Raw genomic sequence first — 17200 nt, 5'->3', positions numbered from 1 at the left:
AGCATTAGCGGGCTTCCCCATGGTGCAGGGCGCCATTGACTGCACGCATGTGGCTTTGCGGGCACCTCTAGAGCATGCCGAGGATTACCGCAACCGGAAGGGCAACCATTCGCTCAACGTGCAGTTGGTGTGTGACCACAGGCAGATCATCCTAGCTGTCAATGCCCGCTTTCCAGGCAGCAGCCACGATGCCTTCATCCTTCGCCAGACTTCTGTGGCAGACATGTTCCAGGCCCAGCCTCACCCACGAGGATGGCTTCTCGGGAACAAAGGCTATCCTTTGTGCACCTGGCTGATGACCCCGCTCCGTGCGCCCAGCACCCCTGCTGAAGAGGGATACAATGACAGCCATCAAGCAACCAGGAACCTCATTGAGCAAACAATCGGCGTCCTGAAGCAATGGTTCCGCTGTCTGGATCGTTCCGGAGGAGCCCTACAGTACTCGCCTGAGCGAGTCTCCCATTTCGTGGTCGTGTGCTGCATGCTGCACAACCTGGCTATCTGCAGGACTCAGCCACTGCCACCAGACATTGGAGGACCACCAGAGGAGGAGGAGGAGGACCAGCACAGGAGGGAGGCAGAAAGCGCAAGGGCCGCCTGTCGGCGGCTTATTGAATGTCGGTTCTAGGCCCCCTCTCAGGGAATGGCTTGAATGGCACAAGATGAATGTAGCCGCTCCACAAGCCCTCAGCCGAGCAGGGCAACCAGGACTTCCAAAAGAAAGCATGGACAGTGCGATTTAAGAACATTTATTACTTTGATACCTCTGTGCCCTTCCCACATAACAAACTAATGGAGAGAAGCCCCCCCAAAAAACACAAATCGAGCAGTCTCGGCCTTTCAAAAAACACAAATACACCAGTCTCGGCCTTTCAAAAAAACAAATCCACCCTCCCCCTTTAAGAGCTCACCGGCGCCAGAGTGTCTGCCGTCAATCAGCAGCTCGCCGCACCTGCGCTGCGCCCGCCCTTGGGGGTTTCGGCCTGGGCCGCCAGCTTAGCGCCTAATGATAGTCGTGCATCGCCTGTTTTAGCGCAGCAGCAACCTCTTGGGGCGATGCCACTGAATATTGGCGAAGGTGGCGCGAAGTTGCGCCGGGCGCAAACTTTAGCGGCCGCCCGGCTGTAGCGCCCCAAACGTGGCTATACTGAATTTCTCGGCCTGGGTATTCTGTGGCGAGTATCTCAACTCCAGACTCCCTAAAGCCTTTCCACCATCTATAAAGGCACAATTCAGGAGTGTGATGGAATACTCTCCACAAGCCTGGATGAGTGCAGCTCCAACAACACAAGAAGCTCGACACCATCCAAGACAAAGCTGCCTACTTGATCGGCACCCGGTCCACCACCTTAAACATTCACTCCCTCCACCACTGGCGTACCGTAGCTGCAGTATGTACCATCTACTCGATACACTGCAACAACTTGCCAAGGTTTCTTGCCAAGGACACGGGCAGCAGGCGCATGGGAACACCATCACCTCCAAGTTCCCCTCCAAGACACACCCATCCTGACTTGGAAATATATCGCCGATCCTTCATAGTCACTGGGTCAAAATCCTGGAACTTCCTCTCTAACAGCACTGTGGGAGTACCTTCACTACACGGAGTGCAGCAGTTCAAGACGATGGCTCACCACCACCTTCAAGGCAATTAGGGATGGGCAATAAATGCTGGCCTTGCCAGCGATGTCCACATCCCAGGAATGAGTAATAATTTAAAAAAAATTCACATCATGGGCAAACTGTCCCAGAAATGAACTCGTTGGGACACTGCTAACTAGAAGAACATATAAATAAGAGCAGGAGTAGGCCATACGGCCCCTCAAACGTGCTCCACCATTCAATAAGATCATGGCTGATCATCGACCTCAACGCCACTTTCCCGCCCGATCTCCATATCCCTTGATTCCCCTAGAGTCCAAAGATCTATCTATCTCAGCCTTGAATATACTAAGGCCTAGAAATTCTGTATAGCCACGTTTGGGGCGCTACAGCATGGCGTTCGCTAACTTTTGCGCCCGGCGCAACTTAGCGCCACCTTTGCCGATATTCAGTTGCATCGCCCCAAGAGGTTGCTGCTGCGCTAAAGCAGGCGATGCACGACTATCATTAAGCGCTAAGCCGGCGATCCGGGGGGGCAAACACCGAAGGCGGGCGCAGCGCAGGTGCGGCAAGGTGCTCATTGAGGGCAGTCAGGCGCCGGTCAGCACTTAAAGGGGGAGGGTGGAATTGCTTGGCTGCCACGCCCTGCACACTGCAGCCCTAAGGCAAGGCCTGAACACTGCTTCTGGAACAGCTCCACGCCCAGGAGAATGGAGAAGGCCAGGGAGAGAGCGCAGCGCTTCGGCGAGGGTGACCTGAGGCTGCTGGTTGGCGCAGTGGACCGCAGACGCCATATCCTCTTCCCTGAGGGTGGCAGGAGGCCGCTGCCCGCTGAATATCGGAAAGCATGGAGGGATGTGGCAAACAGGGTCACGTCCAACAGCGTGGTTGGCAGGACACCAACCCAGTGCCGGAAAAAATTCAACGACCTCACTCGGGTTGTCAGGGTGAGTACCCTTTCCAGTATCCTCCTCATCCCTGCATGTGCACCTCACTTTATGGCCAAACAGGTCTGAAAGCCCTAATGGCCAGCCCTCATCCAGCAGCTATGGGACTGTCATGAAAAGCACTTGCGCAATCAGGACTTTAGACACTGTCAGGGCTATTCGACCATGGGAGGCAGTGCGGGCAAGATCAGGGCTTGACACTGTCAGGGCTAATCGTACATGGGAGGCAGTGTGGGCAAGATCAGGGCTTGACACTGTCAGGGCTAATCGAACATGGGAGGCAGTGCGGGCAAGATCAGGGCTTGACACTGTACTTAGAGGCGGTCCTTTCTCTTGCAGGCCAAGCTGGCGCATAACAGAAGACAGCAGCGACAGACCGGGGGAGGCCGTCCTGACCTGAAACAGCTGAGCGACCTCGAGCAGCGAGTGGAGCGGGTCATGGCAGGCCGGCTGAGTGGCCCCGTCGCCACTGGAGATGCTGACCCTGTTCTGGGCACCAATGGTAAGGTCATCACCTTTTTGACCTCTCCCTTTCCACTTGCGCCTCACACCAGCATCCTTTGCCACTATCGAACCAATGCAGTGCACAGCAGCACTCATGCCTCCCTCGCTGCCGCCCTGTCCTCACTCTAAAGCAACTCTTGTGCCTCCCTGCTTTCAGATGGTGACTCGCCAGGTGAGGAGGCGGCCCCTCAAGCTGGCACTGTGTCCGAGTCAGACATAGAGGAGGAGGAAGAGGAAGCCAGCCCATCAGGGACACCCTCAGCCGAGGCAGCCCATGGCCATGATGGTGACACGTCTTCCCTGGAGGGGAGCAGGGGGGAAGGGTTGGAGGATAGTGAAGCTCCGGGGACCAGCGGGCTGCAGCAACGCGGGAGGGGTGGGGTAGCTCGGCGCCCTTCTCCCCGGAGGGTGAGTGCGGCCTCCAGTCCTGCTACGGTGAGCGCAGAGGAGGTGCAGCTCCTAGCGGAAATGGGCGCCCAGGCTGAGCGCAGGCACACTGAGCTCATGGCTGCAGTGGCAAGGATGCCTGACTCCATAGAGTCACTGGCAAGGAGTGTGCAGGAATTCGGGGCAGCACAGGCCAGGAGTCTGCAACAATTCAGTGCAGCACAGGCCAGGAGTCTGCAACAATTCAGTGCAGCACAGGCCAGGAGTCTGCAGGACATCGCAGCAGCACAGGCTAGGAGTCAGCAAGACTTCGCTGCTTCACAGGCGGCTTCTAGCCAAGTGCTCAGTCGTGCCGTGCATTCACTGGCTGCTGTCATGCAGACACAGACCAGGGCCACACGGGCACTAACTGCTGCCACACTCGCTGGATCGGCCAGGCATCGCCGGGGCACTCGCTGTGCCTCAGCAGCCCAGCAGTCTGTGCCTCAGCAGATTGCTGCGCATGCTGCAGTGCTGGCCCGTGCGCGTGCCAATGTATCAGCCGACCAGGAAGTGCCTGTGATCTGTCAGGTTGGCAGCATTCCTGCAGCCAACACTGTCATTCCTCCATTGCAGCTGCCACCAGCTGTTGGACAGACTGCTGCCGCCCAAGCAGAGTTGGAGCAGTCAGCAGCCGGCCCCTCCAGTCCCAGAGCTGGTCCAGGCCAACCCCCAAGGGCATCTGCCGTCTCATCATCTGACCCTCAGCAGCCTTCCCCCAGCCTTGCTGCAGCCACTGGGGTCCCATTGAGGTGGAGCTGCAGGGCGGGTAGGGGCCAGTCACGGAAGCGAAATGGATCACCCTCGCAGGGGAAAAAGTAGAAGGTGTGGCCAAATGTTCTGTTTTACTTATAAAAGCCGAGACTGGTGTATTTGTTTCATATTTAAAGACCGAGACTGGTATATTTGTTTTACTTGTAAAGGCCGAGACTGGTATATTTGTTTTACTTGTAAAGGCCGAGACTGGTGTATTTGTGTTTTTGGGGGGGGGTTTCTCTCCATTAGTTTGTCATGTGGGAAGGGCACAGAGGTATCACAGTAAAAATTTTTCTTAAATCGCACTGTCCATGCTTTCTTTTGGAAGTCCTGGTTGCCCTGCTCGGCTGAGGGCTTGTGGAGCGGCTACATTCATCTTCTGCCATTGGCACAAGCCATTCCCTGAGAGGGGGCCTAGAACCGACTTGCAATAAGCCGCCGACGGGCGGCCCTTGCACTTTCTGCCTCCCTCCTGTGCTGGTCCTCCTCCTCCTCCTCCTCCTCCTCCTCTGGTGGTCCTCCAATGTCTGCTGGCAGTGGCTGAGTCCTGCGGATAGCCAGGTTGTGCAGCATGCAGCACACGACAATGAAATGGGAGACTCGCTCAGGCGAGTACTGTAGGGCTCCCCTGGAACGATCCAGACAGCGGAACCGTTGCTTCAGCACGCCGATTGTTTGCTCAATGATGTTCCTGGTTGCTTGATGGCTCTCACTGTATCCCTCTTCAGCAGGGGTGCTGGGCGCACGGAGCGGGGTCATCAGCCAGGTGCACAAAGGATAGCCTTTGTTCCCGAGAAGCCATCCTCGTGGGTAAGGCTGGGCCGCGAACATGTCTGCCACAGAAGTCTGGCGCAGGATGAAGGCATCGTGGCTGCTGCCTGGAAAGCGGGCATTGACAGCTAGGATGAGCTGCCTGTGGTCACACACCAACTGCACGTTGAGCGAATGGTAGCCCTTCCAGTTGCGGTAATCCTCGGCATTCTCTAGAGGTGCCCGCAAAGCCACATGCGTGCAGTCAATGGCGCCCTGCACCATGGGGAAGCCCGCTAATGCTGCAAAGCCCATTGCACACTCTTGCTGCTTGTCAACGGTCATGGGGAAGGAGATGAACTGACGTCTCCTTCTGAAAAGGGCATTGGTCACCTGGCGGATGCAGCAATGTACCGCAAACTGGGAGATGTTGGAAATGTCCCCAGTAGCGGATTGGAAGGAGCCGGTGGCATAGAAGTTGAGAGCCACCGTCACCTTCACTGCCACCGACAGAGACGTCCTGCTCCTCAGCTGTGGCTGCAGATCTCCGCGAAGCAGGTGGCAGATCTCAGTGACCACCGCCCTTCTGAATCGCAGCCTCCGAACACACTGCTCCTCAGACATGTTCAGATATGAGAACTGCTGGCGGTATACCCTGGGTGGGTAAGGCCTCCTTTGCCGACACCTGTTGCCCCTTCTCCGTCTGGCCATGACTGGCACTCTCTGACGGCGTCTCTGAGCCCTTTGAATGCAATGGAGAAGCCCAACGTTTCCACCCATTGCAGCCCCCATTATATGTTTCCAATCAATGCTATGACACTGAAGTTAAAGACAAGTGCAAAGCTGTGGCCTGAAGCCACAAGTACCTGTGCGAGTGTTGAGCCAAACCAGAAAGCTCTCTACCTTTGTCTCTCTCCAAAGATCCGTCTCTCACAAAGAAGGAGTGGTGCAAAATGGCTGCCATTTATACTGCAGGAGGAGTCCCCTTTAATTAGCGCCCCCGCGCCCCGCAGCGACTGAGAACCGTTCCCCTCTACTAGTCGCTAGGGGCGCCAGGCGCACAATAGGCCGGCGCCACTGAATTTCTGGTTCGGGGCGCACAAAGGGCGTTGCATCATGAAATTATGTCAGGATCTGCGCGCGCAGCTGAGCGCGCGCAAAGGTTTTGCGCCGCCGCTAAATCTTAACTGAAGTTCGCGAGAGGCGCAGATCACGCTGCGCCTGGGTGCTAGCCGCTTAGCACCCCACTTCTCCTCCTCCTAAGGCGCTAGCGGCTGGCGCAAACAACTGAATTTCTAGGCCTAAGACTCAGCATTCACAGCCCTCTGAGGCAGAGAATTCCAAAGATTCACAACCCTCTGAGTGAAGAAATTACTCCTCATCTCGGTCTTAAATGACCTACCCCTTATCCTGTGACTATGCCCCCTAGTTCTAGACACTCCAGCCAGGGGAAACAACCTCTCAGCATCTACCCTGTCAATCCCCTTCAGAATCTTGTATGTTTCAATGAGATCACCTCTCATTCTTCTAAACTCCAGAGAGTATAGGCCCAATCTACACAATCTCTCATCATAGGACAGCCCTCTCATCCCTGGAATCAATCTAGTGAAGCTTTATTGCACCGGCTCCAAGGCAAGTGTATCCTTCCTTAGATAAGGAGACCAAAACTGTGCACAGTATTCCAGGTGTGGTCTCTCCAAGGCCCTGTACAATTGTAGCAAAACTTTCTTACTCTTCTACTCCAACCTCCTTGCAATAAAGGCCAATATGCCATTTGCCTTCCTTATTGCTTGCTGTACCTACATGCTAGCTTTCTGTGTTTCTTGCATGAGGACACTCAAACCTCTCTGAACACCAACATTTGAAAGTTTCTCACCATTTAAAAAATATTCAGATTTTCTATTCTTCCTACCAAAGTGAATAACCTCACATTTCCCTATATTATACTCCATCTGCCACTTTACTGCCCACTCACTTAGTCTATCTATATCCCTTTGCAGACTCTGTGTTCTCCTCATAGCTTACTGTCTCACCTAGCATTGTATCATCAGCAAACTTGGATACATTACACTCTGTCCCTTCATCTAGGTCATTAATATAGATTGTAAATAGCTGAGGCCCCAACACTGATCCTTGCGGCACCCCACTAGTTACAGCCTGCCAACCTGAAAAAGATCCGTTTATCCCTACTCTCTGTTTTCTGTCCGTTAACCAATCCTCTATCCATGCTACTATATTACCCCCAACCTAATGAGCCCTAATCTTGTGTAATAACCTTTTATGTGGCACCTTATCGAATGCCTTTTAGAAATCCAAATACACTACATCTACTGGTACCCCTTTATCTACCCTGCTAGTTACATCCTCAAAAAATACATTTGTCAAACATGATTTCCCTTTCATAAAACCATGTTGACTCTGCCTAATAATGTTATGATTTTCTAAGTGACTTGATACCACTTCCTTAACAATGGATTCCAGCATTTTCCCGACGACTGCTGTCAGGCTAACTGGCCTGTAGTTCCCTGTTTTTTCTGTCCCTCCTTCCTTGAATAGCGGTGTTACTTTTGTGACCTTGCAACCCACTGGGACCATTCCAGAATCTAGGGAATTTTGGAAGATCAAAACCAATGCATCCACTATTTCTTCAGCCACCTCTTTTAGAACCATGCTGAATCACTCCAAGAAACTGCCCATAACTCCTATTCTCTATTTCCTCCTTGCTACTTGCTAAACAGATTTAAATCCAATTTGCTATCTTTCACCTAATTCCATATCTCTTAATCTTCTCCAATAGTCTTCTGTGTGGTACCTTGTCAAAGGCTTTCTGAAGGTCCATGTATATCATATTCACTGCATTTTTCCCATCCTCCATATTTGTCCTCAGAGAACTATTAGATTTGTCAAGCACAACCCTCCTTTATGAACTCAGTGTTGGCTGCTTCTAATTACAATCTATATCAATGACTTAGATGAGGGGACCAAGTCTAATGTATCCAAGTTTGCTGACGATACAAAGTTAGGTGGGAAAGAAGCTGTGAGGAGGACGCAAAGAGGGTGCAAAGGGATATAGACAGGTTATGTGATTGGGTAAGAACATGGCAGATGGAATATAATGTGGAGAAGTGTGAAGTTATCCACTTTGATAGGAAAATAGAAAAGCAGAATAGATTTTAAATGGAGAGATACTGGGAACTGTTGTTATTCAGAGGGACCCGGGTGTCCTTGTACACAAATCACAAGCAAATACAGGAAACTCTTTTTTATCCGGCACCAACGTGGTGCCGGTTTATCAAAAAGTCCGGATTACAGAGAGGTATACTAAAAGGTACGAGAGCTCCGTACACAGCAACAAATCCAGGCTTCCCTGTTGCTTAGCAACAGGTGCAGGAACCCCGCCACAAGATCCAGGCGTCCCTGTTGCTTAGCAACAGGTGCAGGAACCCCGGCCACAAGATCCAGGCATCCCTGTTGCTTAGCAACAGGTGCAGGAACCCCGGTTACACAGCCACAGATCCAGGAATGGCCACTAATATGAAGTAAAACTTACCTGAACCTACTCCTGAATTTTGCTGGTTAACAGAGATTTCTGGTTATTTAGGTGCCGGTAAATCGAGAGTTTCCTGTAGTATGTTAGCCTTTATTACAAAAGAATTGGAGTAGAAAAGTAAAGAAGTCTTACTACAATTATATAGGGCCTTGGTGAGACCACAACTGGAATACAGTGTAGTTTTGGTCTCCTTCCCCAAGGAAGGATATACTTGTCTTAGAGAGAGTGCAATGAAGGTTCACTAGACTGATTCCTGGGATGAGGGGATTGTTCTATGAGGAGAGATTGAGTAGACTAGGCCTACATTCCCTAGAGTTTAGAAGAATGAGAGGTGATCTCATTGAAACATAAAATTCTTAAGGGGCTTGACAGGGTAGATGCTGGGAGGATGTTTCCCCTGGCTGGGGAGTCTAGTACTAGGGGGTCACAATCTCAGAATAAGGGGTCGGCCATTTAGGATTGAGATGAGGAGAAATTTCTTTACTCAAAGAGTTGTGAATCTTTGGAATTCTCTATCCCAGAGAGCTGTGGATGCTCAGTCGTTGAGTATATTCAAGACAGAAATCAATAGATTTTCGGATACTAAGGGAATCAAGAGATATGGGGATAGTGCAGAAAGGTGGAGTTGAGGTAGGGTGGAGTAGGCTCGAAGGGCTGAATGGCCTACTCCTGCTCCTATTTCTTATGTTCTTACATTCGTAATTATTTTCTCTTTCTCTAGTTAGTAACTTCATTTTTAATTGAAGATTCTAAAATATTCTCTACTATAGATATTAAACTAACTGGATGAAAATTATGCTGTTTATCCAGGCACAATAAACATCAGATAAACTGCACAAATCAAGGTTTCATAGAACTGTCTCTCTTAGTGGTCTACAATGAATATAGCTGACATGAGGAGAGAGAGAGATGAATGGGAAGTAAGGAAACATGAAAGTTCAAACATTTCGCTAGTTAAGGTTCAACGGTTGAAGAGCAACTGCTGTCCAGTTCTTATACCAACATAACAAGAATTACCTTTGGGTGTTAAGTCGGGAGTGTTCAGTGCTCCTTGTATTACAGCCTGTGCTTCTGCATTCTTTTTGTGCAACATGTCAATTGTTTCTTTAAGATCAAATAACTCAGTATCCTGTTCGAAGTGAAGACAAAAAAATGTAATTACCATCAAAGGAAGAACTTAATCTTTAGCAAAATAGCTCACAGTATTTAACCTGAAAATAGTATTAGTAAATAAATGCTATCTTAGATAATCAAAAATAGCGTATGCAATAATGAAAGGCTGGTATACTGACAGTAGCTTTAATATTCAATTGAACTAAACCTGTGTAGTGCATTAATCACAGAATCACAGAAACCCCACAGTGCAGATAGAGGCCATTTCGGCCCATCGAGCCTGCACCGACACATATCCCACCCGATCCCCGTAACCCTTACACCAACACATATCCCACCCTATCCCTGTAACCCCACGTATTTAATCCCCCTAACACTAAGGGTCAATTTATCATAGCCAATCAACCTAACCCGCACATCTTTGGACTGTGGGAGGAAACCGGAGCACCCGGAGAAAACCCACGCAAACACGGGGAGAATGTGCAAACTCCACACAGACAGTCGCCCGAGGCCGGATTCGAACCCGGGTCTCTGGCGCTGTGAGACAACAGTGCTAACCACTATGCCACCGTGCTGTAAGGAACCCAATTATTGCACACAGTTTGGGGATAATTTAAATATAGTAATTTCAGACTTAGCTGAAATTTCAGTATGATTTTTACATTGGTAATTCAGTTGTAATGAGAAAGAAATGTTGGAATTTAGTGCTGAATCTTATTGTAGCATAATATTGAGATTTAGCTCCAATTGATTTTTATCCATCGGACTTTATAGACTGAAGTTTAAATGTTTATAACTTAAAAAAAAAGAAACCATCATAGTTTTAGCTGTCCTTTGTGAAACCCAGTATGCTCTCTATTTGCTCTGTAATACAGTGAGGTACATGTGTTCCAATCATGTTACTCAGTGGGAATTCCTTGAGAGCATATCTGAATTATTGGTATCAACATGGTTCGGTCCGTTTCCAGACCAATCATGAGCCATCTGCCTCCTCGCGTCTCTTTTCCACTAAATCTTTGCATGAGCTCAGAAAAAGAGTAACAGAAGTTAAGGTAGACATGTTTTTTGTGTGCTCTGCTAAAGCATGGTCTTTTTTTGAAGGATAAAAATATTAAAATAGACGGTGTTTTCTGTCCTCAGTGGAACGAAAACAAAAGATTCAGGAATGGGTTGGTTTCAATTAAAACAAATCTTTAGATACATATTAACAGGTTATATAACATCTGAAGACTGCAGATAGTTATATAGAGCTGGATATTCCGATCCCTACGGGAGGGTACGCGCTGTGTACTCACCCGTAGGGACATCGGAAATGCCGGTTTCAGGCATGCACTGCGCATGCGCTGGAAACCGGCATTTCTGCTCTTGACAGATCCTCCGGCTGCCCGGGAGAAGGGCCTCTGTGGGCGGAGAGTTCTGCTTTTTGGAGACCCTCCGCCCGCAGAAAACCCTTTGATGTGCCTCAATAATTCCGAGACTCGAAGGTAGCAGAACAAAACAAGGCTTTTATTAACTTAGAACGAAACACGTAAGCGAGAGAGATGTCGTCCTTCTGGAGATTGGGGCTAGACTGAAGCTAGCTTACAAACGGGGCCAGGTATGGGCGGAGCCCTACACACAGCACATTCCAGCACATTCCAGTATACAATACAGCACATTCCAGTACACAATACAGCACATTCCAGTACACAATACAATGAGGTCTGGGGGAAGGGAAATGACACTAAAACCGATCTCAGTCACAGGCAGTGATGAATGGAAATATTTCATCACATTCACCCCTTCTATAGATTTAGTCTGTTCGGGGGTTTGATAGTCCTCTGCGACGGACGTGGCTGTTGCGGTGCCGCGGGTGTCGGCTGGGTGTCCCCGGTAGCCTCCTGGGTCTCTGCCGGGGGTGCCACCAGGGTTGTTGAAGGGGTAGTTGGTGGGGGTGCCGTTGGTCGGTGTTCTTCCGGGGGTGATGAAAGAGTAGTGGGTGGGTAAGAGTTGCTGTGATCGTCGTTGCCGCTATTGCCGTGGTTGTTGTCGATGCCGGCTGGGGCGACGTCTTTTATGGACACGGTGTCCTCCCTTCCGTCGGCGTGCCGGACATATGCGTATTGGGGGTTGGCGTGGAGTAGGTGTACTGGCTCCACGAGAGGGTCCGTCTTGTGGCCCCTCACATGCCTTCGCACGAGTACCGGACCTGGGGTGGAGAGCCATGACGGCATGGATATGCCTGAGGTGGATTTCCGGGGAAAGACAAACATTCGTTCATTAGGCGTGGTATTAGTGGCCGTACACAATAGCGACCGTATCGAGTGGAGCACATCCGAGAGGACTTCCTGCCAGCGGGAGATAGGGAGGCCCTTGGTCCTTAGAGCTAGAGTGACTGCTTTCCATACTGTCCCGTTCTCTCGCTCCACTTGGCCGTTACCCCGGGGGTTGTAGCTGGTGGTACGGCTCGTGGCGATCCCCCTGGACAGCATGTACTGGCGTAGCTCTTCACTCATGAAGGACGCCCCCCTATCCGTATGGATGTAGCTCGGCATACCGAACAGGCAGAACAGGCTGTTGAGGCATTTAATGACCGTGGCGCTGGTCATGTCTGGGCAGGGGAAGGTGAATGGGAACCGGGAGTATTCGTCCACAATGTTCAGGAAGTAAACATTGCGGTCGACGGACGGGAGGGGGCCCTTGAAATCTAAGCTGAGCCGCTCAAAGGGCCGTGTAGCTTTGATTAAGTGGGCTCTATCTGGGCGGTAGAACCGAGGCTTGCACTCAGCGCAAGTGCGGCAGTTCCTGGTCAGGGACCGAACTTCCTCAATCGAGTAGGGTAAGTTACGGGACTTTATGAAGTGGAACAGCCGCGTGACCCCTGGGTGGCAGAGGTCGTTGTGGAGGGTCTGTAGCCGATCCCCGGTGGCGCTGGCACACATCCCTCGTGAGAGGGCGTCAGGGGATTCGTTAAGGGCCCCTGGCCGGTAAATGATGTCGTACTCGAAGGTGGAGAGCTCGATCCGCCACCTAAGAATCTTATCATTTTTAATCTTCCCCCTCTGTTTATTATTGAACATAAACGCTACCGACCGCAGGTCGGTAAGTAGGGTGAAGCGTTTGCCGGCTAGGTAGTGGCGCCAGTGGCGCACTGCCTCCACGATGGCTTGGGCCTCCTTTTCCACGGAGGAGTGTCTGATCTCGGGCCCTTGGAGGGTCCTCGAGAAGAAAGCTACGGGCCGCCCCGCCTGGTTGAGGGTGGCCGCCAAGGCGAAGTCAGACACATCACTTTCCACTTGAAATGGAGTGTTCTCGTCCACTGCCTGTAGCGTGGCCCGCTCAATATCCTGCTTAATGCTTTTGAAGGCGGCGTGGGCCTCAGCAGAGAGCGGGAAAGAGGATGCTTTCAAGAGGGGGCGGGCTTTGTCGGAGTAGTTGGGGACCCATTGGGAATAATAAGAAAATAACCCCAGGCATCTTTTCAGGGCTTTGGGAGTGTTGGGCAGGGGCAGCTCCCGTAGGGGGCGCAATCGGTCGGGGTCTGGTCCGATTTCCCCATTCTCCACTACGCTGCCTAGTATGCAGAGGCGCGTGGTGTTGTAAACGCACTTGTCCTCGTTGTAGGTGAGGTTGAGTTTTTGTGCGGTTTTCAGGAACCTCTCGAGGTTCGAGTCGTGATCCTGCTGGTTGTGACCGCAGATGGTGACGTTGTCGAGGTAGGGGAAGGTTGCCTGCAAGTGGTGGTCATCGACAATGCGGTCCATCTCCCTCTGGAAGACCGAGACCCCATTCGTCACCCCAAAGGGGACTCTGAGGAATTGGTAGAGGCGTCCGTTCGCCTCGAAGGCGGTGTACGGGCGGTCCTCTGGTCTGATAGGGAGCTGGTGGTACGCTGACTTGAGGTCGATGGTGGAGAACACCCGGTATTGGGCGATTTGGTTCACCATTTCTGATATGCGGGGTAGCGGGTAGGCGTCTAGTAGGGTGTACCTGTTGATCGTTTGACTATAGTCGATCACCATCCGTTTCTTCTCGCTACCCCTTACCACTACCACTTGGGCGCGCCACGGGCTGTTGCTGCGTTCAATAATGCGCTCTTTCAGGAGCCTGTCTACCTCGGTCGCGATAAACCGCCTGTCCTCCCAGCTGTACCTCCTGCTTTTGGTCGCTATTGGCCGGCAGTTAGGGGTAAGGTTCGCGAATAGCGAAGGCGGCTTTACCTTCAGGGTAGCCAGACCGCACACTGTGAGGGGCGGCTGGGACCCACCGTACTTGAGCGTGATGCTTTGGTGGTTGCACTGGAAATCCAGGCCCAAGATCACGCTCGCACATAGGTTCTTCATGATTAATACTTTAAAATTATCATATACAGTTCCGTTAACGCACAATTGTACCGTGCAGTAACCCAGAATGGTCGATGTCTGGGTTTTATCAGCCATAGAGATGGTACCCTGAGTAGGGACCACCTTTAGGGAGAGTTGTTGTGCCAGTTCTGGGTGGATAAAGCTCTCCGTGCTTCCACTGTCAATTAAGCATTTAACCCGGCACCCGTTTACCTCGATGTCCACCATTGATCTGGATAGCGGGTGCGGCCTGGTCTGGTCCACTGTGACCGATGCCACTGTAGGGCCCTGATCGATACAAGATGGCGTCCACGCTGTCTGCTCACAAGATGGCGGACACCACGAGGTCGGGCAAGATGGCGTCCAAGATGGCCGCTCCCACGGCGCACACGCGGCGGTGGCGGGTTTTCTGGCGGGGTTCCCTCTGCACACCTTCCCGAAGTGCCCCTTCTTACCGCACTTAAAGCAGGTGGTGCCTTTCGCCGGGCACAGGTTTCTGGTGTGCTTTGGCTGCCCGCAGAAGTAGCAGTTGGGTCCCTGACGCGTCGCGGCTGTCGTAGGGCTTCTGGGGGGAGAGCGGGGCCCAGCCGGTGTCGGGCTGTTGGGCGGGGAAGATGCCTTCCAAGATGGCGGCGCCCTCGGTGCACACGTGGACGGCGCGGGCTGAAGAGTAGGCGTCCGAGTTTCTCTGGGCCACATCCAGGGATCGTGCGGTGTCCGCAGCCTGTTTCAGGTCCAACCCCGTTTTTTCCAGCAGTCTTTGCCGGATGTAAGTGGAGCTGAGGCCTGTGATGAAGGCATCGCGAACAAGCTCGTCAGTGTACACCGCGGCTTTTACATCTCGGCACTTGCAGTCTTTGCCAAGCATTTTCAGGGTGCTTAGGAACTCCTCCACCGATTCCCCAGGTCGCTGTGCGCGGGTGGCAAGCAGGTGCCTAGCATACACCTCATTCGTAGGCTGCTGGTAATGCGCCTTTAAGATGTCGCAGGCGGCCAGGTACGTCTCGGCGTCTTGGATGAGGGGGTAAACCCGGTGGCTTACCCAATTCCGCAGAATTCCGAGTCTCATCCTTGCAGCGTCCGTAGCGTCTTTGACAGCTGCGGAATTGTCCAGGAAGAATTCCATACACTCAAACCAGTGTCCGAAGCGTGCTGATGCGTCCGGAGCATGTTGATCCAAATCCAAACGTTCGGGTTTCAGGAGTTGATCCATAGTGTTGAAAAAATAAGTTAATAAAATTGATGTGCCTCAATAATTCCGAGACTCGAAGGTAGCAGAACAAAACAAGGCTTTTATTAACTTAGAACGAAACACGTAAGCGAGAGAGATGTCGTCCTTCTGGAGATTGGGGCTAGACTGAAGCTAGCTTACAAACGGGGCCAGGTATGGGCGGAGCCCTACACACAGCACATTCCAGTATACAATACAGCACATTCCAGTACACAATACAATGAGGTCTGGGGGAAGGGAAATGACACTGAAACCGATCTCAGTCACAGGCAGTGATGAATGGAAATATTTCATCACACCCTTACAATTCTTGCGCCTGGAAAAAGCTGGCGTAAGGCCTGCTTTTACCAGGATAAGAGTTGAAAAAAGTAAAAAAAAAAATTCCACTGATTTATCATTTTAAAAATACTTTAAAAAAAGGTAAGTTTATTGTTAGCCCCATAAAAAACTAATTATTTTTTTCAAAAATTTAAAGTTTTGTTTAAAATAGTTAATTTATTGGACTTTCAAGTCATTTTAAAAATGTGATTTTTTTTAAAAATGCAATTAAAATTTTTACTATGTTTTGGGGATGATCTGCATTCATATATTTGACAGGTCTTCCTGTCAAATGTATGAAGGGAGATTCCCTTCTTTGATTGGCTCCCCATGGCCCACGTGATCCCAGGGACGCTGCGAACTACATGCGCCTCTGGGATACGTGGGCCCTGCGCACCGGCAGTTTGGAGAAGCCCAGCATCGGAACTGTGCGTCTCCCGGGAGCCCTCGGGTAAGGGCGCAGATCTTTCCGGATCGCAGGCCTCCGCCCGTGGGAGGCCTGCGATCGGAATATCTGGGCCATATAGTTTTTGGCCAACAAATGGATGAATCTGCATCATTCTTGTATCTGCCTTTCCCTTGTCCTTGTTTGAGGGGGGGGTGGTGAAAAAAGGAGAAGTTAATCCTTTTTAAAAATTCTGTTAGCCTAAGTTTACAAGATTGTTGAACGACATTATCCTTTCAAAGGGCCTAAATTGAAGAAACTCAGTCATATTGGTCAGTGTATTGGAATATACAAATGTGCCATGTTTCCAATCTACAAGCATACCAGGGTTTAGGAAGCATTTAGGCTGCTACATTACTTGGAGGTGCTTACCTTCTCCCTTCTGAAGTACACTGCAGCTCCTTAGAGTTTTCTATTTTCATACTAATATCAGAATTTGCCTTGCTGCTCCTCACTCATAAATGCCACCTTCACACAGCATCCAAAATATCATTATTGCAATGAATCTTCTTCTGTATTACTTACCCTGTTATAGCAGAAACTCCTGCTATGCACCATCTGTCAATACGCTAGAACAGATGGCAATTTTCCATTGATTTTTTTTCTTTATCATTATACTCCCACACATGATTACTTGACTGAGATCATTATGTACCTTAGCAATGTAGAACTTGGCAACATGTGACAACAGTATGACCTGGTGTAGGCTTCCTTCAAACAGTAGTGTGATTATTATCTCATTATATCACTAGCTTCATTATCCTCCCCTTCAAAATGGATGTCATGAACCTGGTACTTTATTGAGATCTGAATTTATTTCGTCTCAGATTAGATTTCAAAAGCATCCAAATTTGGTTCTCACTGACCTTTTGCTCTGCTGTCACGGCAAGGTTCTGCAGACGAGATGTCATATTAGTCAAACTCTGCTCAAATGCTGCCACAAGATGAGACTAAAAATTAGGAGGAAAATACTAAGTAAGGAGACAACTTTTTTGACTTTGTCCATTTTAAAAGCACATTCACAAATGTTCAAAAACATTTACACAAAAGATACATTTTTGTTTTAGAATTACATCTGTTCCAACTCGTACTAATTTAATTTCTTATTACAAAGCAAACAAATTAAAAATTACAGTTTTATATATTTTAAGTGCTCGAAAAGTGCAGCTCCTCTGATAGCCAACTGAATAAAGACACTTTTTTGGCCAGTTTTTGAAGTTCAATAGATTAATATAG

The 17200-nt window shown here is 50.2% G+C and overlaps 1 protein-coding gene across 8 annotated transcripts in view; it reads right to left on the bottom strand.

The window, feature by feature from the left end:
• The window catches only part of LOC147105264 (neuron navigator 1-like), a 632986-nt gene that overhangs the window by 113603 nt on the left and 502183 nt on the right, over positions 1 to 17200 (bottom strand). For all 8 annotated transcript variants that reach the window (XR_015081721.1, XM_086011440.1, XM_086011441.1 and 5 more), the window contains 2 exons: positions 16831 to 16914; positions 9553 to 9664 (listed from right to left, as the gene is read on the bottom strand). Coding sequence is in view for 7 of the 8 variants with exons in the window: in XM_086011440.1 (XP_085867566.1) it covers positions 9553 to 9664; positions 16831 to 16914 (196 nt within the window). In the remaining variant the exon portion in view is untranslated. The remainder of the gene's footprint in view (positions 1 to 9552; positions 9665 to 16830; positions 16915 to 17200) is intronic.

Source organism: Somniosus microcephalus, chromosome 18 (assembly GCF_052327205.1).
Source record: "Somniosus microcephalus isolate GS21.2 chromosome 18, FLI_Smic_1.0, whole genome shotgun sequence".
NCBI classification, from domain to species: domain Eukaryota; kingdom Metazoa; phylum Chordata; class Chondrichthyes; order Squaliformes; family Somniosidae; genus Somniosus; species Somniosus microcephalus.
This window is presented reverse-complemented; position numbering and strand designations above follow the sequence as displayed.